The sequence below is a fragment of the Colletotrichum costaricense genome (genome assembly GCF_030867565.1).
Source record: "Colletotrichum costaricense strain IMI 309622 chromosome Unknown Scaffold_2.1, whole genome shotgun sequence".
Lineage (NCBI taxonomy): Eukaryota > Fungi > Ascomycota > Sordariomycetes > Glomerellales > Glomerellaceae > Colletotrichum > Colletotrichum costaricense.
Genome location: NW_026848231.1, coordinates 2,467,155 through 2,487,744, shown reverse-complemented (window position 1 = coordinate 2,487,744; position 20,590 = coordinate 2,467,155). Strand labels below are relative to the sequence as shown.

The following is a 20,590-nucleotide window of genomic DNA, read 5'->3' as shown; positions in this document are numbered from 1 at the left end:
TACCTATACACGAAGAGTAATACAATACGCAATGACATCTTTATTTGCTGAAAGTGATGTTTATCCTTCCCGCGATGCCACTTGATTTTTGTCAATGGTCAGGAGCACAAGATGATTCCCAGTTATGATGCACCTCATGGAGATCCTAGCGGGCAGGTGGATGCATATATTAACTGAAGATAACATGGTTCTGAACGATGTCGCTTGCACGGCCTATATCAGATTCCACTCAAGGTTAGAGCGGCTTTGCTATACTCACCAGATTTGATGAAACAAATCCGCTGCCGACCACTTTCAAATGACTTTGGGGTTTTCCTTCTCTTCTTTCACTGACGGGGCAGTAACTGATGTGAGAGAAATTTTCGTTTGGTTGATTTACTCTCTTGGCTTACCATGGCCCACAACCCACGTTGATGGTTAACATCGAGGCTAACCCGTCAGAGTCTCACATGGACGCGTGACCAGCTCCAGAACGCTAAACAACCAAAAGCCTCTAAGGTACGGAGTACTCCGTATTAACTACCTACCTAACCCGGACGCTAAATGGAGTGGAGGTCAGAAGGTGCATAAGGTAGGCACGGGGCCGCGTGCGTCCATTTTGGGGAGCCGAGTGGGTTGCGGAAGTGACATCGACTTTGCTGAGGTACTCTGACACCTAAACACAGCACAGGAAGTACCCGAGGTACGAGCAAGACCACCGGCGTCCACCTTACCCACTGATAAGCGGCTCGTTCCATCACTCAGCTCAACACCTCCGCCACGTCCAGATGAATACGGCCGCTACATCAACCTTCATCTCGACAACGACGGCTGCTGTGCTTGTCCAAAGAACAAATTCCCTTTCCTCCAGCCTCTTCCGGCTGCGTGTTTCCCCAAAGCAGTCTCGTATCATAACGCAATTAGAGGGGTGACTGGAAAAGGATACATTTGGTTCTGCATCATCTCGTCTCTCACAACTCCACCTGCCCACAGTCGTCTCGCCGGTCAAGTTCGACAGTTCGCTCAACATGGCTTCCCGGGCCCTTATTCCCTTTCTTGTCGGCATGATGCTGTTGACAGGCGTCTGCAATACCCTTCTCACAAAGTATCAGGTATATTGGAACTCCTTGGCTCCTGGAAACCAGATGCTAACTCAGCTTCCCCCCACAGGATATGCAATGCGTCCGCAACTGCGATGCGAAGGACCCCACGAAACGGGCATACTTTAACCAACCTGTACTGCAGACAGCACAGATGTTTGTTGGAGAGATGGGTTGTTGGCTGGTCATCGGTTTGATGAACCTGTATCGTCGCTATGGACCCGGAGCGAACCCCACGGCTAACGGCTACGAGGCCGTCAACCCGAATGATGCCGATAATGCAGATGCTCCTCTTGTCGGCAACGTGGACGGACGCCCGAAGCCTCAAGAAGAGGAAAGCGGTGCTATTCTGCGCGGGCCTCGTATTTTGCTATTGGCGCTCCCAGCCATCTGCGATATTCTCGGTACAACGCTGATGAACATTGGTCTTTTGTTGGTTGCGGCCTCCATCTACCAAATGACTCGCGGCGCCCTCGTTCTCTTCGTCGGGGTGTTCAGCGTCATTTTCCTCAAGCGTAGACTTTTTTTGTTCCAATGGCTGTCCCTCGTCGGCGTTGTCACGGGCGTCGCAATCGTTGGATTGGCTGGTGCCATCTACCATGAGAACACGAACGAGGCTGACGTCGAAGAAGGCTCCCCCGAGTCCAATGCCTTGTTGACGGTTGTGGGTGTTCTCCTCATTGCCGGCGCGCAGATCTTCACTGCGACACAGTTTGTTTTGGAGGAATGGATTCTGGAAAGGTCATCCATCGAACCTATCCGTGTCGTTGGATTCGAAGGTCTTTTCGGCTTTACTGTCACAGTCATTGGCATGATTGTCTTGCATCTAGCTATCGGGAAAACCGATGCTGGACGCTACGGATACTTCGACATGGCCGAGGGCTGGAGGCAACTTACGCAGAACAGAGCCATCGGGATTTCCAGCATCCTGATCATGATCAGTATCGGGTACGTTCATACTTTTTACCTGACAAGCAGACGACATACTAACGCGCGCCGTAACAGTGGTTTCAACTTCTTTGGTCTCTCCGTCACCAGAAGCGTCAGCGCTACCTCGAGATCTACGATCGATACGTGCAGAACTCTCTTCATCTGGATCGTCTCCCTCGGGCTCCGTTGGGAGACCTTTAAGTGGCTGCAAGTCGTTGGATTTGGCCTGCTTGTCTACTTTACCTTCCTCTTCAACGGAATTGTGCAACCCCCTTTCCAATTTCTTGTCCCTGACGAAGAGGTGGAGGAACTACTTCCGGAAGAACCCATCGAACACCAGTGAAGAGAAGGGGCATAGTACGGTTTAGTCAGCGGGGTTGCGGTTGGCTCCTTCCCATGGCCAGAGTTTCTGCTCTAGATTGTAGCTTGATTTAGATCAGGTATGGAAGCGGCTGTATTCTAGGCGTGCGAGAATCAGTCACTCAAAGATATGGCTCAGTTGCACTCCACGAACCGTCTCTATTGTGCTTCAACTAAGACTAAATGAGAAAACCCGATGCCATATTTCCCAGCAACCCCGAGTAAAGATCTCCTAACTTATTGGTTGAGCGGGAGGTGTGAATGCTGACAGACTTTGAGGGATCGGCTGACAACCAACTGACAGGTATATGCCACTCTCACGGAGTCAGATGAAACCCGATTGCCTGGCCAGGCGCTGCGATCGGCCCCAAATGAAGACCGTCCTATACACCAAGAAACGCCGCCCGTATGCAAGGCATCATGGTGCCTTTGCCCCCGAACAAGAACCCGACGAACTGAAGCTCAAACGCCATATCTCAACATAGTATCCCTTCCCCTTGGGAGAGCTTTGCTTGTCACGCGAAAGGTCTAGGTGACGTTGCAAAGAAGCTCAGCCTCAAGTATAAACTTGCCCTCCTTGTACTTCTCCGTAGCCTCGTATGCTTTATCGTACTTCCAGCCAACGGTCTCCTTGCACTGCTTGCAGGTGATATCGCGTACGATGTGTCGTCCAGTCGTCATGTTTCGTTCGCTGGGCTCGCCTGTCTCGATGTTGACGACGCTGTTGAATAGGTATGCTTTGCCATGCTGGCCTCGGAAATTCTATTGTTGACACACTTGTCAGCGCGTGTACATAGATGGCTACCAGAGAGGTGGAGGCGATGTCTGCTTGCGTGGTCCAAAGCTTGTTGGAGCATGCGATGCAGAGCAAGGAGGAGAGAATATCCTGATGAACCATACCCGGCTTATGATATCTTCATGGTTCGACAGATGCGCCTTGCATGTTTTGCAGCCATAGACCTTGTTGCTGTTCAAGTACGTGTTGTACGCCAACCCCATTATGTGCAAAGTCTCCTCCTGCGCAGGCAGGATACGGTGGGAGATGGAACGGTTGTGACTGGTCGCGAAGCCTTGCCACTCAATAGCGGCAGGCAGCTTCGGATTTGGTGCTGTCGTCGATATGCTTCTTGCAAAGCTGCAGAAAAGAAGGAGAGCTTCCTCCTCGAAGCGCTTTACCGAAGGACAGAATGAGGATAACGTGGAAGGGGGGTTTCCCTGGTTGACGTGGTAGGTGTTTTGAAGTCCGGAAAAAGAGCGTAGGGCAGGCGGGTGTGCGGGAGACGGGAGGGGGATATGTGCCCAGGCCGGATGGATGCGGCGAACGCTCAGGTGAGCAGGTGAGGTGAGGGTGCAGCTGAGGTAGACAGGAGAGATAAGATAGCCCTCTGAAGCGCGCCCGCCGTGGACCCTCCTGAAATCACCAGTCCGCTGTGTGACGGACGTCAGCAACGTTCGATTTCCTTGGAATGGGGACCGAGCTAAGCTGGGCCTCGGAGGGAAGCACTGGGGTCAGGCTGGGGCCAGGCTGGGCCACTTTTCGACTGTGTGCTCAGTTAAGCCTAGAGACCTGTTGGCTATTTGGCTGTTTCCGTCTTGGGCCGTCAGGGTACAAATTCAAAAGATTTATTCATCAAAGAATGCGGAGGACGGGGAAGGGTTAGAAAGGCAGCAGCTTGTCTAGCTGACAGAAGGCAACGGCGGAAGGAGGGGTCGGTGAAGAAGCCGGGGATGGTTGACAGGGGACTTGGCACTGGGAGTGCACTGGTGACATTCCGACGATGATAGGTACCTTAGGTAAGGCAAGCTAGGTACATTGAGCAAAGCCTCGGAAACAGCACACTACGGATACCTACCTGAAGGGAAGGTAAGGTACGGAGTAAGGTAGGCTGGGTTTCAGTGACGTATCTTGCACGGGATTCCCCACTATGTCTCTTAGATACATGAAATATGTGTGAAATATGTGGTATCACATATACATAAAACTACGGTCTAAATCGATCCCCTATATATACATTGAACTAACCCGTTGTGCCTCGATCGCCAGGTAGGTACGGTAACCTCATCCTAATAACTCACCCTTTGCTCTTGTGTTGACGTGTATTGCTTCGCAGCACATGGAGGTCGCCTGATGCAAAACCACTCGAAACCCTATTGCGTTTCTGCTGCAGTTGCGCAAATATGACCTTTTCATCTTACCACGAGAAAGCCTCTTCGTTGAAGTCAATGGCTGAATCATGCTGGCGGTCGCGAACGGCGCGGCGCACCTCGTCGCTGAGAGCGCCAGGACCGCAGACACTGATGCCCATGGTTCCAACTTGTGACTCCTGCTCAGCCTTAATGAGCGTCTCGATGTTGGGGCGTCCAGGGAACATTTGAACAGTAGACGAAGGACTGTGAATCTCCTTGGTTGACCTTGGCCGACTGACGAAGAGCATGATTCGGAGAACATCTCTGCGTTTCTCCATGGCCAGGATCTCCGTCATCCAAGGGCGAATCCACTCGAGATGCTCAGGACTCTGGATGGTCCAGATGAGAATAACTTTTCTTGCGGCGACAGTTCCGTTCGCATAGCCGGCGACGAGATCGCGAACGTGAGGTACCTGATGAGTAATGCCAACACCGCCAGCAAACAACATAACCGTACCATAAGAGCGCATACTGTGCAGTCCGCCATAGGGCCCCTCCACCATGCATGTCGTAGTCATTTTGCCCTCAGGACAAGCAGCGGCCTTGCGATACAGTGTGTCGGTCATTCCAGTGCGGGCGCGGATGATGAAGGACATGGTGGTCTTGCGCATGGCGAGAATGTCTTGACGGTTAAGGGACCCCTTCTCAGCCATAGGATCCTCAGCCTCCTCGCTCCAAGCGACGGAAAAGGGATGAGACTGCAACAGGCTGAGGGACGGCATGTACATGTAGGCATGCTGGCCGGGCCCAAAGGTCCAGGGTCGAGCCATCGTTACCGTAACACGGCATGCGTTGCCAGGAAGAGCCTCGACGAGGGCCTTGCTGCCGCCGTGCCCGACATTGCCGTAAAACACCCTCCAGGCACGCCAGACGCGATCACCGCCCCAGAAGATGATTACGGGCCACATGTACTTGAGCTGGGGCAGGGCCTTCATCTGCAAGTGGTACCAGGTACCAACAACAGCCGTGATAGCGAGCAAAATGTGAAGGAACTTGAACGTCTCGTAAAAGGCGTGTCTGATCGGGCTAGAAGCCTGGATTCCGATGGCCACGAAAGCGCAAGTGGCCTTTCATCGAGGTTAGTCTCATTGCCTCAACATCGTTTGACTTAGGGCAGTTTCCCACTTACGACAAAACCAAAGAGCAAGAAGGGAACGGTCGTTGCTGAGGTGATAGCTGCCTGCCAGCTGCTCTTGTTGGCAGTGTTGGCCATCCAAGCCAGCGTATGAGCAAGAGCCTCCAAAATGACAATACGGCCGAACCAACGATGCAACAAGTTGAAAGTATCGAAGGACATGCCAAGCATGGGAATCAAAGGGTTGTTTCGGCCACCCATCAGGAATAAGGGAATCTACCATCCGGTTAGTGTTCACTGTACGAGTGGTGTCTCAGGCCTGGCCAGCACAAGTTTCCTTGATATCTGAGACTCGCTCATCAGGATAAGCTGTTCACGACTCACCATGTTCACAACAGCCAAGGTACCAGTTCGGTTTCTCAGCTGCGACGCAGCCGCGGCAAAAGAGCCGGCAAAGGGGATGTTAATGACACAGAAAGCGATGTTCGTGGCGAAGTAACCGGTGAGGAACAGAAGCTGGAGTCGGCTGGGGAGGGTGCCGACATTGATGGCAGAACTGAGCTGGATTTCGCGGTTATGGCGCTTGCTCATGACCGGGGCGTAGAGGATGTTCTTCTTCATCCAGGAGACCTTGGAGTCTGACTGGGCAAAGTAGCGCTGGTTGTCGTTGTTGAGACAGGCAACGGTACGAACATATCTGACGATGACGGTCCATACTCTCCAAATGATGACGGCTGCGGCAATGGCAGCGCAGATGTAGTACAGATAGTTGGAGAGGGAGACGTTCTCGTTGGCGGCATCGATAGCCGCCTGTTGCTCCTCGGGAGACTTCGTTGCGCCTCCAGCGGCCATGGCGAAGGTTGAGTTCGAAGATATGAAAGGCTTAGACCAGAAGGTAAAGAGAGAGAGAGAGAGTGAGGTTTTGTTGACCCGTCGTCGTGATTGGTTGTCCTACTTCCAATATCCCCCAAGTTGCACAGCAAATTCACCGGAAGTCGAAAGAGAAGGTAGCTCGTTTGCGCGTTGTGGAGAGTAAATCGCCTACAAGGAGATTGGTCAAGGCGGTTAATCAGACACTAAGTCGTATAGATCTGGTGGGGATTGTCGTTTTTCTTTCCCGTCTTTTGGAATATATCTCGAAGCCGGCACGATGGGTACTTCCAAAAGGGGTGGGCCAGTGGAAAGAAGCGTCAAAAAAGTGCAGTCAATGCAATAACAGAACTGGCGTCAGTGGAAAGAGAAATTGGCCGTCTTTGGGTGAGCGACGTCAGCTGACAACCCAAGTCTGGTAGGACGAGGGAGTTTGTGAAAGGGAAGGACGAGAAGGGAACAAATGGCCGTGGAGTGGAAGGAAAGAGAGAGAGAGGGGAGAGAAGGAGCAGAAATTGTGAGGAATAAGAGGCGAGAGATATCAGTGATGTAAAGGTAAGTACGGATACCAGACACACCACAGAGGTACATAGTCAGGTACTTTGCAATCCACCTTAGTCTAGGTACCTACGTTCACTAACTGGACAGGATTGACTGGACCGAACTTGCGCAAGGCAAAGGGGAGTCCGACTAGGAATTAGTCGACCCCGGGCCCCAAGATGGTGCGTTCCTGGATCCTCTCTGGGAGGGCTGCACCGTGTGGGCCGTTACCCGAGAGTATGTGAGTGGAGGTGTGTGAACTGATACGGCCCAGTTGATGGAGACTAAAACACCGTTTTCCACAAGGCAAGGAGAGACTGCTCTCTCCGCAAATGTGGATGTCCCCAGATAGAGAGAAAAGGAAGCGCTTCCTAGTCGCTCCGAGGCACTTCGTCCACAGTTCTCCTAGGATACGAAGTATGTACATGTCATAAGAGACGAGACCGCAAGGGCAGGGTGCCAGCTACGGATATTCCACCCGATGACTATGGAGCATTCGTACGGATGCATACACAGTGGGCGCTGTCAATCTGGAAGCAGAGAACACATGACATTACGCAAGATTCTGGCCAAGTCAAGTCGAGACGAGGCGCGGCCCTCGGGACATGCAGGGCAAGGGCATGACTATGCGATTGCAGGGTGCATGTTGACAGGCAAACAGGGGTGACATCGGCAAGGGAGTTGAACTTCCATCTCGTACGCGGCATTTGCACGGCAGTTGGAGGGGACGAGAGGGTGCGCGCGCGCGCTTGGGAGTGCGTGGTGTGCGTGCGTGTGTGTGTGACCAAAGGAGCTGAGAGATGGGATTTCTTAGTTGTAAGGAGAAGGGCCAGAGAAGAGGCAGAGAACCCAACAGAGCAGCAAGGGCCGCTGACAGGCACGGGATGACATTGAGGTGAGAAAGAGAGGACGACAGGCGGCAGGGGTAGACGAGGGACTAGGTACCTATCATGGTTGGAAGTACGTACTGGCAGAACGTATGTACTGCAGCAGATCAGGGAGCCACGACGCAGGGGCTTGCATGCGCAAGAGGTGGGGATCCAGGTTCCAGGTTGCCCGAAAGGCACAAACTTGGAAGTACGTACTGTTTTTCAAGTCCCCTCTCTTTCCAACTTCCCATTTCCATTTCCATTCTCGAAGCATGGGCGACGACGATACATATTACTTGACAAGATACCATGCTGATGCAAGGCAAGGGCCCTACCTACGATTCCTTCAGGCCTCCACGATGCCGTGGCCGCGGGTGTTTTCCTGGCCCTTATCTGTCTCTAACACAACTCTGTCGGTCTGTCGGTCTCTTCCACGCCCTGCCTTATGATGCGTGACCTTCCTGGCTCCAATGGCACCTAATCCTGGCTGAGCCTGGCGGTTGTGAAGCTGATTGGTTGTAAGATTCGTTCGTACCTTGCAGGTGTGAGCTGGTGTCGTGGAATGGCCAATGCTGGGCGGATAGTCAGGGGTTAGCACTTTACACTTCACACAACCTAACTCAACGCCATCGACCATTGCCAGCTACCACACCGTACGCACACCGGGTCAAGGCTCATTTAACAATGGTGTCGCCGACTCGCCGTAATTCATAGCATGCCAGCAGTCATGCAACGAAACACATGGCTAAAGTTGTGTGCCAAGTCACGAACAAGCACTTCTGCTGTACAGAATACGGAGCACTCTCTAAGACACGACACGCAAAGGGAAGGGTATCCGAAGAGGGGAAACTTTATGGCGCGCCCATCCAGGGGATGATTCCAGGAGTGCTTCTCTTATACGATGTAGCCGTAGCCGACGTGTCTTTTCTTAGACCTGAATTCTTTAGACGACGCAGAGGCACAAGCAAAGATGGTGTTCTTGTGTTTCTTGTCTGTTCTTGTCATTTCCATCCACCTAGATATCAATAGCATTTGCGCGTATCCTGGGGCACAGTCCGTCTGTGTCGGTACGAATATGTCAGAGCCAACACCCACCCGGGGTTTGATTGACAGTGCTAACTGCACCGACAGGATGTTCTCGTCTGTCCAGTGGCAGGCACGCAGGCTGGCAGCGAGGGAGGGAACTTACCTTACCTAACGCCATACCTTACAGGTAGGCGTAGGTATGTGAATACCTACGTTGGAAGAGGAAAGAAAAAACGATCTGAGAATCCACTTTTTCAGAAAGCCTCTGAAACAAGCCGCTCCCAAGTCCAAGGCTGCGCTAAGCCAATCAAGGCGGAGCCCCGGCGGAGCTTCTCACGGGTGACGGGGATGCTTAGGTAGCGGCGCTGGACCACTAGTGTACGTACTTATGATATCCTAAGATACGCTGCAGGTACCTCAACCGGCCGGCTGCGACTGCCCTACTGCGAAAACAGCCGATGCCCTACCCTGTTTTTCCCCATCATCCCACCATCCCACCAACACTGCAAACTTCTGACTTGGCACCACCGGCCTTGATCTCCGAACAGCCAATCTGTTATTAAGATACGCGTCCAATCGCGCAAGTCGAGATGGGAAGACGCAGGAGCTGGTACCTGTGCGTCTCGGTCCTGTCACACCAAGGAAGCACCGGTGGAAGCCCGCAGCCACCACCTACCTATGCAGTCGAACATCTCCATGGCCCCGAAACTGAGGGCTTGAACCAATCTTACAGAGCGCATCCAGGACACATCCAGGAAACACTCCCACACCACTACACAAGGAGTTACCGAATGCCCCATCGATCGGGTCCGCGTCTCATCCGCATCTTCATTGCCCACTGTCTTTGCGCCCTTCGTCCGGTCTTCTGATACCAACCCAGGCGCCAGATCACTGCACAGCATCGTCACACTCGACTACAATAGCCAGAACGAGCGACTCGCCGCCCACTTCACGCCTGTCTGAAGCAACCTGACCCGATCCCCTCGGCTATACTTGTCCATCTGCGACGTGCCGTGTCTGGGATCAGTGAGATGTGGTCGACCACACGGCGGGAGAGTGGGGGTTGACGCACGGCGGAAGCCAACGAGAACCAACGAGAACCAGGCCATTGCACAACGCAGCATTCTCCCGAAGAAGCGGCGTGGCGGCGTAGCTTTGGGGCTGATGCGAGATGCGAGCAAACAGCGAAAACAAACTGCGATCGGCCACAGTCACTGCCTGAACCACTGCAAGGTATCGTCATCTGGAGTCACACAGATCCCCCGGCCCGCCATACCTTTGCCAGCTCAACTCGCCCGTATCCCGCTAAAGATGTTTTCCTTTGCTAAGAGTCAATGCTGATTGTCGTTCCGTACATTCCGCATCGGTATTATTACGGTGGCCTTTTTCGTGTTTGCTTACTGTGTAAGTGAGCGAACTTCGGATCATCGGCCACCTAGGCTACTGACTGGCCATGTGTGGCTATGTAATCCACGCGAAGCTTCAATCGCGACAGAAAATATGCCTTGATCCTTACTGGTCTCCAACATGTTTCTTTTTGTCTTTTGCTACTCTCTTTTCTTTTTCCTTTTTCTTGTTTTCAACCTTCTCCGCCCAGCCTATCACCAGCCTCAGCTCGGAGGTTTCAACGCCCACCAATCCTGGGGAAACTGAAAGGGTACCTAGGTTGGCCAAACATGCTCCCGTCAATCATTCTGTGTACGTCAAGTGCGCTGCTGCGCTTCCAGAATATCATTGTCAAGCCGCAGAAATCGGTAATGCCTCGTTGCTAAATTCCAAGTCGGTTTCTAGTGTGACACTCCTCGGAATCTGACCGGCGACAGCAAGTGTTTGCCATTTGCTGTCGTTGCCGTCTACCGGCGTGCCTACTTACCTATACCTAGCAATGCGCCTACAAGTATACACGATACACCAGAGTCCCCTAGCCCTGGGCTCTTGGGATGACGTTTCAGTCGTGTACAATTTCTGAATGTTGCATGATCGATGAACATGGGATAAGTCATCTTCTCGGTCCTCGCCCGCGCGGGCCTTGACTCAGACGATACAGCGGAAGAAGAAACGCCCCAGCCTCAGCGCGAAATTGATTTGTAGATGGCTTCGTTCACTAGCTAGCCGACGTCCAGTTGGGCTGTTTCGCGACTACAGGTTGACCGTTCGCCGCAGCCACTCCGCCGCAGCCATTGGATCGCATTCTGAGACGAGTGAGATGGTAGACTTTGGAGATCCCAGCGGGTCCAGTTTATCAACGCAACGCTGGCGGACATGCTGTCTGTCCACACATCCTTCCGGCTGCCCTGGCTGCCTTAGCACGTCGATCTCCACCTCAGGGCACTGGTTCCAAACGTGCTCACAATTAAGAGAATCTGAAAGTTTCATGCCATTGCCACAGCGAAGCATGCGGCTTGTGGTGTGCGTAATATATTGCGAATCCTCAAGTGCAGAGTCGTAGTCCTGTCTCGAATCGCGGCTTGGTCAATCGCTGCCTCCCTTTGCTGGCCCAGGCTTTGCATGTATCCCCGAGAGCGAGGCACATCAGCTTACCATACCTCAGCTCTCGAGTCTATCCTCTATGAGTCGCTATCTACCGCCTACATCCCAATGATAGAAGAGAGCTATTTGGGGTCTTCAGTGCGATTATCTTGACAACACTTCAGGGCAAGCAGTCCCCTAGATCCCTGCCATTGTCATTCCAGCGCACGACATGATGTTCGGATACTAATAGACGAGTGTGTATGGACATCCATTTCAATTTATCGCAGCTTTCCACGCGGTACTGCCCTCTTCAAAGTTCAAAGCCCTCTTCAAGGTTATGATGATCCATTGAATGAGCCCCGGTGCCCGCCATTAGCCTCAGTGATCTGCAACCGTTTCCTGGTGTTTCCAATTGTTATCAGTTGCTTGAACGGCCCGTTTATCCTCAGTGATATTGCGGCCAGTCGACCTAGCGCATAACCAAAACATATCGCCCTGACAGGAAACGCATCATGTCTGCCACGGAAACTTTGTCTGAAGATCTGGACAGCTCAAACTGTCTGATTGCGACAAACGGTCTTGGTCTCCCGTCAGTTGCAATTGGATATTCCCTTCGGATCTTTCTATGATTGCAGTCGTACTACCTGCGAGCTCATGTGTCAGAAGTCCTCCATTTCGAGGGGCTAATACGCATGTGCCGCTGGCCAATCACTCTGAAATGTCAAGATATCTTCTTGCTCGCGCCGCCACGGGCCTGCCGCACCATTACGAGAATGTCGGATAAGCAAGTCAAGTGAATATTGATTGGAGATGAAGGCGACAGAAGAAGAAAGGCAAGGTCCACATCGGGGACAACCCTATGCCATGTCTCCAGTCTTAACTCCGCACATTGGCAAGGATCTGAAACGCAGCTGGTGGCTATTTTGCACCCTGTTGACTCGCACAAAAGCTACTGACATATCCATGCCCAACGGACTGGACTGACACGGCCAACCCAATCTACTTGTTGCAGTTGTCATTAAAATCCCAGCTCATCCTCGTCGTTGAGACCACAGTCATTGAGGGCGGCCTGCTCGCCCAAGTCCGCCAAAACCTTGCGAGAGCATGTCTCGCTGCTCCGGATAACCCGCCGGCATCCGTCCCGCATCCTAGCTCCTACAACATGGCTTCCCAATCGGGACTTGCCCAGAACCCGTGGCCAGTTCTCTGGACCCATGCCAAGCTCGTCAATACCGTCAACTCCGTCGATTCCCTCGATTTCAGCGCCCGAGTTTCTCTTGCGGCTGCCATGATCCTCGTTTTGTGTCCTCTTCCTCTTCCCCGCCAGTCGTCGGCCCACTTGGTCACCATTTGACTCACCCGTCGGTCTGGGACTTGCGAAAACCAGAGCCCCGGTTTTGTCGGCTCCTTCCGTGGTCGAATTCAGCTCCGATCGATCCGCTAGGACCCGGACGTCACTGTTACGTCCTCCGCTTCGGCGCCGAGGTAGGGCTTCTCGGGTGAAGTCTCCTTGCCTTCTCGCCAACGGGCTGACTGCAATCCATTCGCTGATGCCTTCTTCCCACCGAAACCCTGTAAAGTTGCCCTTGGCTACAACCATGCCGTCTTTCTCAGCCAGGTCTTTCTTCAACGTCTCTGCAAAGACAAGATCGCGTAGATCGTCTGTCTTGTGGGCCAAAACAAAGGCACCGTTGCCTCTCAATCTTGCGAACCCTGGCGTTTCAAGGGTATCGATGAGTTCGCAGACTTTGGCAAAGTACGAGTTGGATGGCTGGCCGGTGGCTCTCCCACAACAGTGAGCAATCGAGCAGGTGAAGTCGACGGTGGTGTCGAGAAGCTGGCTGTCATTGTTGCCCGTGCTTGGGGCTCTCCCCAGGCTCAGACCACGTCCGAAGCCGTCTATCGCCGCCTTCAGTCGGAGCCGAGTGGCTTCGTGCGCCGCCCTGGGGGATAGAGACAGAAACAATGCCAGTAGAAGTGGGAACGCGGCTTCCTTGCTACCGACACGACTTCTCACCAGTCTCAATGCTTGGTGGAGAATATGTACTACCGCTCTCTGGGTCCGACTTGTCGAACTTGCACTGGAACCGGGTGCAGCATGTCCGAAATCCTGCGAAATCATAGCCATGGCTGACAATGCACCAAGTACACTCATCAAAGTGAGTATGGCTGATTTTGATTCCGTTGTGAGCGCTGAGGAACGCCTTTGACGTCTCGGGTAGGCATTCATACACAGGACTGCAAGTCCGGTTGATGCGAACTCAGTTGCAGAAGGGCGTGCTCTTTTCTCGAGTACAGCGGAAGCTGCTATACTCCATAAGCCACCAAAACCTCTCCCTGTGACCATGTCAAAGGGGAGCCGTCTACGAACCAAAAGTGAGGAGAACGTTTCGAGCAAGTGAGATTCCACAACTGGATCCTCTGCAAGGTTTAACAAATAGGCTGGCAGCTGGCCTTCTCTGTTGACTCTAGGCGTATCTCTTGATTCCAGGGGCTTGCAGTAAAGGAAGCAAATCATAGCTTCCGTAAGGCTTGCTGTTTCGTGTAGAAATTGCATGGCCTTGCAATAATCGATCAAGATGCGAATAAACGAGACATCGAGCAGACCCTCCCCAATGACCCCTTTGAGCAGATGGATAGCATGTGCCCGTAGGAGTGTACGCAAGTGACTCCAGCCGTTGTCGGTGGCTCCAAGGGTCTGTAGTTCGTCGTACACGCGTAAAGAATAAGCCATTTGCTTGATACAGGACACCGGCCCGTTGTTCACAGCCTGAGATTTCTCCCAGTCTTCAATCTCTTGCGCGCACTGAGGCACTCTGTTCAGGCACATCGACAACAACGACTTCTTCCCGCCTGCAGGATGGTTGAGAATCGTCGAGCGTAGGAGAGTATCCAGGTCGTGTAAAATACCCTCGTAAATCTGGTACCTTCCCGGTGGCAGTGTGTCTCTGAGACGCATTAATTTGGATGTTGAATTGTCGAGTGGCCCACGTCTCGTAGTCTTAAAGCGCATACAGCTGCTCCCTGTCTCGTGGCATTCTGGTTGGTCAACACTCGGCGATGTTGTAATATGGTGCCTGGCTTTGCGAAGAATTGGCGTTGAGACGCTAGGCATTTCGGAAGCACAACTTTTCGGCCTTTGTCGAAGACTCCTGGGTCGGATAGTAGATTTTGATGCCATACTGCCGTCGTCTTCTGAGGAGTCAGCCAACTTCATGGAATATGTACGGCGCGGGCGCTGTCGTTTTGTCTTAGGGAAGTACGCTTCGACTACAAGGCTCGGCTTTTTGGCCGTTTCGCGATCTAGCGCATCTTTGAGGGCTTCATTCTCAGGCTGAGTCTGCCCGCAAGCAGCTCTCTCGGCTATTGCAACCTTCCGTAGCAAAGCAATCCGCGATTGAAGAGGGCGTAAAAGTCTTTGGCATCTCGAAGAAGTCCAAGGCAGGCCAGAATGGCCGAGGGGTCGGTTTCCATCTGTTTCTGCCCTGGTTTCTCTTCTCCGGTTCTTGTTGGTAACCTTCGCCATTTCTGGTCCACCAGTCCGTCCACTCATGCCGAAGTTAATATTCTGTTGTCGATAGTGCTGGGTTTGAAACATTGAATAACATGTGCTTTTGACATATGAGAATCCGCAGGTGTACGTTATTGGAGGATAGCGGAATGGTTTTGCTGCGTCGCTTGGTCAGTGTCAACGTGGATTGGTGTTGACGACTACACGAAACCGAAGCTGCTCAGATACGCAGTATGAGAGTAAGCTGAGTAGTAAGTGTGCTCGAGTGCTCGTAAATAGGCGTGTGATGTCAAGATAGCTGCTAACTAGAGCAATAGCGAATAAGGGCGCAGTGTGCTGATGTTAAGAACTTAGCTCTTGGTATGCTGAGTAGTTGATGAGTGAAGCTGGGACGGAATATGTCCAACACATTGAATGTTTACAAACTCCCCAATCAGGTATGGTGTGTACATAGACAAGGATTGTGCTGTCACCAAAAGGGACTAGACCACAAAGCGCAGCGCTAACTGAATGGTCACGTGTCCGTAGCGCACCTCAGCTCGAAAAACCTGGAGTATCCCCCCTCAGAGTGCCTTACGTAAGAACGGCTGGAGGGAAGCAACTTGCATTAATGGTCTTGTCCACCGCGGTGTAATCATGGTCACTGAGAACTCGACATGTCTCAGAAAGCGTTCAGCTGTTATTTCGGATAGATACTGTAAGTAACAATCCTGTACATGGACAGATACAATACGGGTTGTTTGACCCTTCAGAGGCAGAGAAGGAGGCACAGAGTTGATAAGGTACAGACTCTGGTGAGAACCGGGCCTCGCTACCGGAGGCTCTGTCAGGGCTCTCGCTACCTTCCGGGACAGCTTAGGGAGAACCGACGACAACTGACAGAGCTCCCTCAAGCGGAGTGGGCCCGAAAAAACCGACAGCTCCAGCTTTGCCGGGCCGGTGCATTGCCGTCAATTGATGAATGACAACGCGACTTTTTTTCTGCCGTGAATTTTTTTCCCCGATCGTTCCCAAACGGCACTCTACCCTCTCACCTTTTCTCTACCACCCCCCTTTCGATCCGCAACTGGCCGTTGAGTTGGAACCCTCTCATCCTCTCTTAGGCCGCCGAGTATTCCTTTCTGCCACCCGTCACTTCGGAGCTGCGCATCTATATTCCACAGACCGCTACTTACATCGTTCTACCCTATATTAATTGTGTATCTGCATTGATTTGTGCGATTGCTCAATTCTTCCCAACCCTCTCCACTTCGAAGCTTCGATTATATATCTATCCCCTCTCAGGATTTCTGTCCGTCGAGGAATATAAAATCCAGGTCCTTCTGGTATTTCTGCTTACATCGAGTACCAATGTCCCAATCCGATCAACCCAAAGGCAAAGGTACCAACTATCCACAAGCAAAACCAAGATACGCAATGCAATCCTTAAACAGTTCCAAGCTAAACTTTGAGTCCTTCCAGAAAATGCCGAAAAGGAGGTAGCGCCCCCCATTGAAGCCGAGGCCGAGCTCCAGGCTGAGGGCGAGATCGATCAAGGCCTAGACGGTGAGTAATGCAAGCTTTCATGGGGTTGGGACGTTAAATGCTGATGCATAGTAGCCTTGGTTACCCTTACGATCAAGCTTCCCAACGAGCCCCGTCAGATGCAAATTACGGTTAGCTGTGCTAAGTCCACTCGCGGATACATCCACTGACCAGTTTTGTACAGGTGTCCCCACAAGAGCAGGTTCACGAAGTTCGACAGTCCATCATCGACCTCCCTGTGGCATTCCAGTACACTTGCTTCCACCTGGAGCACCGCGGCCAACGCATCAATGACTTCCTCCCGATATCCGAGATCGAAGGCCTTGTCGAAAGCCCTGAAGTCACATTGGTCGAAGACCCATACACGGAGAAGGAGGCCCGTATACACCTAGTGAGAATCAGAGAGCTCATTGGTGCCGCTGGAGACCGCACCGACGCTGTCCAGGGCATTCTCCCCGGTCTCTCTCTGCTTGATAGTGTCTTGCCTCCATCCGAGGAACAAGCCAACGGAGGGCAGACGGAGGTTGCCAAAGAGACAAAGGAGGATTACAGCTTTGGGACCCCGGTTCCAATCTCAACTTTGTTGCCTCCCGTCGAGGAGGAAGAGGCACCCAAGACGGTCAAGACCATTACTCTTTCCCCGTGGAACCCGCCGCCGCCTCACCTCAAGCAGAAGGGTCATCTCTTGTACCTGCTTGCTACTACTAACGAGGGTGAGCAACACCAAATCACAGCCCATGTTGGGGGGTTCTTCATCAACAAGTCCTCCAATGCCAAGTTCGATCCTTTCCCTCGCCCTGCACCCAAAGCCGCTTCGAACCACTCCCTGCTCGGGCTCCTCGACCAGATCTCGCCGTCTTTCTCGGCATCCTTCCTCAAGCTCCAGGAGTTCAACAACCGCAAGGACCCGCTGGCGACTTTCCAAATCACCAACGCGATACCCTCTGCGCCATGGATCGTGCCGTCATCCAACTCTCCCCTCTCCGCTCACACCCCTGACTGGACACGTTCCCAGGAGACGTATCTCATTGCAGGCGCCGACAACACCGACACACTGAGAGACTGGAACGAAGAGTTCCAATCCGCGAGGGAGCTTCCCAGTGAGACTGTGCAGGACCGAGTTTTCCGTGAGCGTCTCATGTCCAAGCTCTTCGCCGACTACAACGACGCGGCCACTCGTGGTGCTGTGCTCGTTGCCCGTGGCGAAATCCCTCCGCTGAACCCTACGGAATGCAAAGATGCCCAGATTTTCGTTTACAACAACATCTTCTTCTCTTTTGGTGCTGATGGCGTGAAAACCTTCACTTCTGAGGGAGGCGACGAGGCAGCTCGTGTTGCCACTGGCAAGGACGTCGCAGGAGTGAGGCTAGTGAATCAGCTTGACATTGATGGTCTCTTCACCCCTGCTACGGTTGTTATTGACTATCTTGGTAAGCGTATTGTTGGCCAAAGTATCGTCCCAGGAATCTTCAAGCAGAGGGAGCCTGGCGAAAATCAGATCGACTATGGTGCCGTGGATGGCAAAGAGAACGTTGCGGCGGACGAGCGATTTGCCGACGTTTTCTCCAAGCTGTCTCAGGCTATCAAGGTCAAGAAGCATGCTGTCTGGGACAAGGATGGCGAACGATTCGATCTCGAAGCCAGCGTGGAGACCAAGGGCTTGTTGGGAACCGACGGACGCAAATACGTGCTCGACCTGTACCGTGTGACGCCACTGGATATTGACTGGCTCGAGGAGGAAGGTGATGTCGAGTACCCCCACCGTATGGCCGTCCTTCGTCCGGAGCTGATTGACTCATACGGGCGGAAGAAGATGAAGGCCTGGGTTGACGAGGAGCTGGCACGCCGTGGGCAGAACACCAAGACTGCGACTGACGAAACTACGGCTGAGCCCAAGAAGAGCAAGGATGCCTCCGCGAAGGAAGAAGACAGCGATGACAGTGACGAAAGCGACGACAGCGAGGAGAGTGAGAGTGAGAGCGGAAGTGAGAGCGAGAGCGAAGAAGAGTCGGAGGTCAACAAAAAGGAGGTCAAGGCGGAGAAGCCGAAGACAAAGGAGGCGGAGACACCGAAGGAGTCGACAGATTCGAAAGATCACATCGACCTTTCCAAATTCGCATTTTCGCTCAACCCCGATGTCTTCAGCGGTCAGGTCCCCCAGACTGATGCCGAGAAGGAGGAGATGAAGAAAGACGAGGAGGATGTTCGTCTTGCATCCAAGTACCTTCGCGACCAGGTCATTCCCGACCTCGTTCGTGAGCTTACCGATTGCGACATCAGCTTCCCCATGGATGGCCAGTCCCTGGGTCGTCTCTTGCACAAGAGAGGCATCAACATCAGGTACACTGGAAAGGTGGCACAGCTCGCTTCTGAACCTCGCCTGCAGTGCCTGAAGGATATTTGTATCCAGGACATGGTCGCTCGTTCCTTCAAGCATGTCGCCTCAAACTACCTCAGACACCTGCCGGCACCTTTCTCATCAGCCTGCATCTCCCATCTTCTTAACTGCCTCTTGGGTTACAAACTGAGCCCCAAGCCGGCGGCCGAATCTGACGCAGTCCTGAAGTCGCTGTACACTGATGCCGATCTATCCTTCGAGAAGGTCACCCCAGAGTCCCTCCACGAAAGCATCTCCCAGGAGACCTTGAAGAGATACCGGTACAAGCTCGATGCCGACTTCTACAACAACCTTAAGCCTCTGCAGGTGCTTCGTGAGATCTCCCTCAAGCTTGGTTTCCAGCTGCAAGCAAAGGAGTACAACTTCACAGACAAGCCGGTTGAGCAGGCTCCTGCGACCAACGGTACCCCTGCGACCAATGGACAGACCAACGGGGAGGGAAACAAGAAGAAGAAGAACAAGAAAGCGGCAACCAAAGAAGCGGCTACCCCAGCCCCGGCCCCTGCTCCCAACACTACATTCACAGCAGACGATATTGTCAACGTTGTGCCTATCGTAAAGCACTCCTGTCCCCGCAGCACTCTTGCGGAGGAAGCTCTGGAGGCCGGCCGCATCTCTATCATGCAAAACCAGCGCAAGCTTGGCCAGGAGCTTCTTCTCGAGTCTTTGTCTCTACACGAGCAGATTTACGGTATCCTTCATCCCGAAGTCGCCCGCGTCTACAACACCTTGTCTATGCTGTATTACCAGTTGGATGAGAAGGAAGCAGCCGTTGAGCTCGCCAAGAAGGCCATTGTTGTCTCCGAGAGGACTGTCGGTGTTGACTCTGCCGAGACCCTGCTCAACTACCTCAATCTCAGCTTGTTCCTCCACCAAGCTGGCGACAGCAACGGTGCGCTCATCTATGCTAAGCACGCGCTGAAGCTGTGGAAGATTATCTATGGCGCCGACCACCCCGACTCCATCACAACCATCAACAACGGCGCTGTCATGCTTCAGCACCTCAAGGCGTACCACGAGTCCCGTCTGTGGTTCGAAGAGTCCCTCCGCATCTGCGAGAGTGTCTTCGGCAAGAACTCGATCAACGCCGCCACCCTTCTGTTCCAACTTGCTCAGGCTTTGGCTCTGGACCAAGACTCTAAGGGAGCCGTCAGCCGCATGCGCGAGTCCTACAACATCTTCCTCGGCGAGCTTGGACCCGAAGACAAGAACACCAAGGAGGCCGAGAGCTGGCTCGAGCAGCTTACACAGAACGCCGTTTCCATTGCGAAGCACCAGAAGGATGCGCAGGCTCGTCGCTTGCGCGCAGGCATTCGCTTTACTCCTAAGGGTGCGCCCTACCAGGCTTCCGCTACTGCTCCCAGCGTGTCCGCCGGACCGAGCAGCAGCTCGCAGTTGGGCAACCCTTCAGGCATGGATTCGCGCAGCATCGATGAGTTGATCAAGTTTATCGAGGGCACTGACCAAAGCAAGACTTCCAAGGGAAGACCGAGCCGAGGCAACCCCAAGAGGAGGGGCAAGTCTTCGAAGTAAAGAGAGGAAAGATGACGTCGCAACCGCCTCCAAGCTTCAAACCCTGAATGATCACGCCAGGCGGTTTCTCTTTGGCTGTAGTGGACCAGTCGCTCGCGTTTGAATCTTTGAACCCTTGAATCTCTGGCGATGGCGCCTAGGCAGGCATTTGTACTTGTAAACAATCGGACGGGAGTAGGAAAAGCATTGATCGGTACATCTGTGGATACTACGACG

At 53.0% G+C, this 20,590-nt stretch overlaps 6 protein-coding genes across 6 annotated transcripts; 2 read left to right on the top strand and 4 right to left on the bottom strand.

The window, feature by feature from the left end:
• Nucleotides 1-1,007: 1,007 nt before the first annotated feature.
• CCOS01_02488 (uncharacterized protein) lies at nucleotides 1,008-2,352 on the top strand (the record flags this gene model as incomplete). Its single annotated transcript, XM_060450678.1, has 3 exons — nucleotides 1,008-1,091; nucleotides 1,150-2,027; nucleotides 2,085-2,352. 3 exons carry the CDS (start codon nucleotides 1,008-1,010, stop codon nucleotides 2,350-2,352), a joined length of 1,230 nt encoding a protein of 409 aa, XP_060319328.1.
• Nucleotides 2,353-2,897: 545 nt separating this feature from the next.
• CCOS01_02487 (uncharacterized protein) lies at nucleotides 2,898-3,368 on the bottom strand (the record flags this gene model as incomplete). Its single annotated transcript, XM_060450677.1, has 2 exons — nucleotides 2,898-3,131; nucleotides 3,270-3,368. The coding sequence occupies 2 exons, from the start codon at nucleotides 3,366-3,368 to the stop codon at nucleotides 2,898-2,900; spliced, it is 333 nt and encodes a 110-aa protein (XP_060319327.1).
• A 1,193-nt stretch (nucleotides 3,369-4,561) lies between these two features.
• CCOS01_02486 (ferric reductase like transmembrane component) lies at nucleotides 4,562-6,483 on the bottom strand (the record flags this gene model as incomplete). The annotated part of the gene is made up of 3 exons (XM_060450676.1): nucleotides 4,562-5,623; nucleotides 5,686-5,907; nucleotides 6,016-6,483. The coding sequence occupies 3 exons, from the start codon at nucleotides 6,481-6,483 to the stop codon at nucleotides 4,562-4,564; spliced, it is 1,752 nt and encodes a 583-aa protein (XP_060319326.1).
• A 1,773-nt stretch (nucleotides 6,484-8,256) lies between these two features.
• Nucleotides 8,257-8,921, bottom strand: CCOS01_02485 (uncharacterized protein; the record flags this gene model as incomplete). The annotated part of the gene is made up of 2 exons (XM_060450675.1): nucleotides 8,257-8,553; nucleotides 8,811-8,921. 2 exons carry the CDS (start codon nucleotides 8,919-8,921, stop codon nucleotides 8,257-8,259), a joined length of 408 nt encoding a protein of 135 aa, XP_060319325.1.
• Nucleotides 8,922-12,426: 3,505 nt separating this feature from the next.
• Nucleotides 12,427-14,367, bottom strand: CCOS01_02484 (uncharacterized protein; the record flags this gene model as incomplete). Its single annotated transcript, XM_060450674.1, has 3 exons — nucleotides 12,427-13,351; nucleotides 13,416-13,489; nucleotides 13,780-14,367. The coding sequence occupies 3 exons, from the start codon at nucleotides 14,365-14,367 to the stop codon at nucleotides 12,427-12,429; spliced, it is 1,587 nt and encodes a 528-aa protein (XP_060319324.1).
• Nucleotides 14,368-16,269: 1,902 nt separating this feature from the next.
• On the top strand, nucleotides 16,270-20,374 carry CCOS01_02483 (uncharacterized protein; the record flags this gene model as incomplete). Its single annotated transcript, XM_060450673.1, has 4 exons — nucleotides 16,270-16,300; nucleotides 16,381-16,464; nucleotides 16,519-16,574; nucleotides 16,628-20,374. The coding sequence occupies 4 exons, from the start codon at nucleotides 16,270-16,272 to the stop codon at nucleotides 20,372-20,374; spliced, it is 3,918 nt and encodes a 1,305-aa protein (XP_060319323.1).
• Between the last annotated feature and the right edge of the window lie 216 nt (nucleotides 20,375-20,590).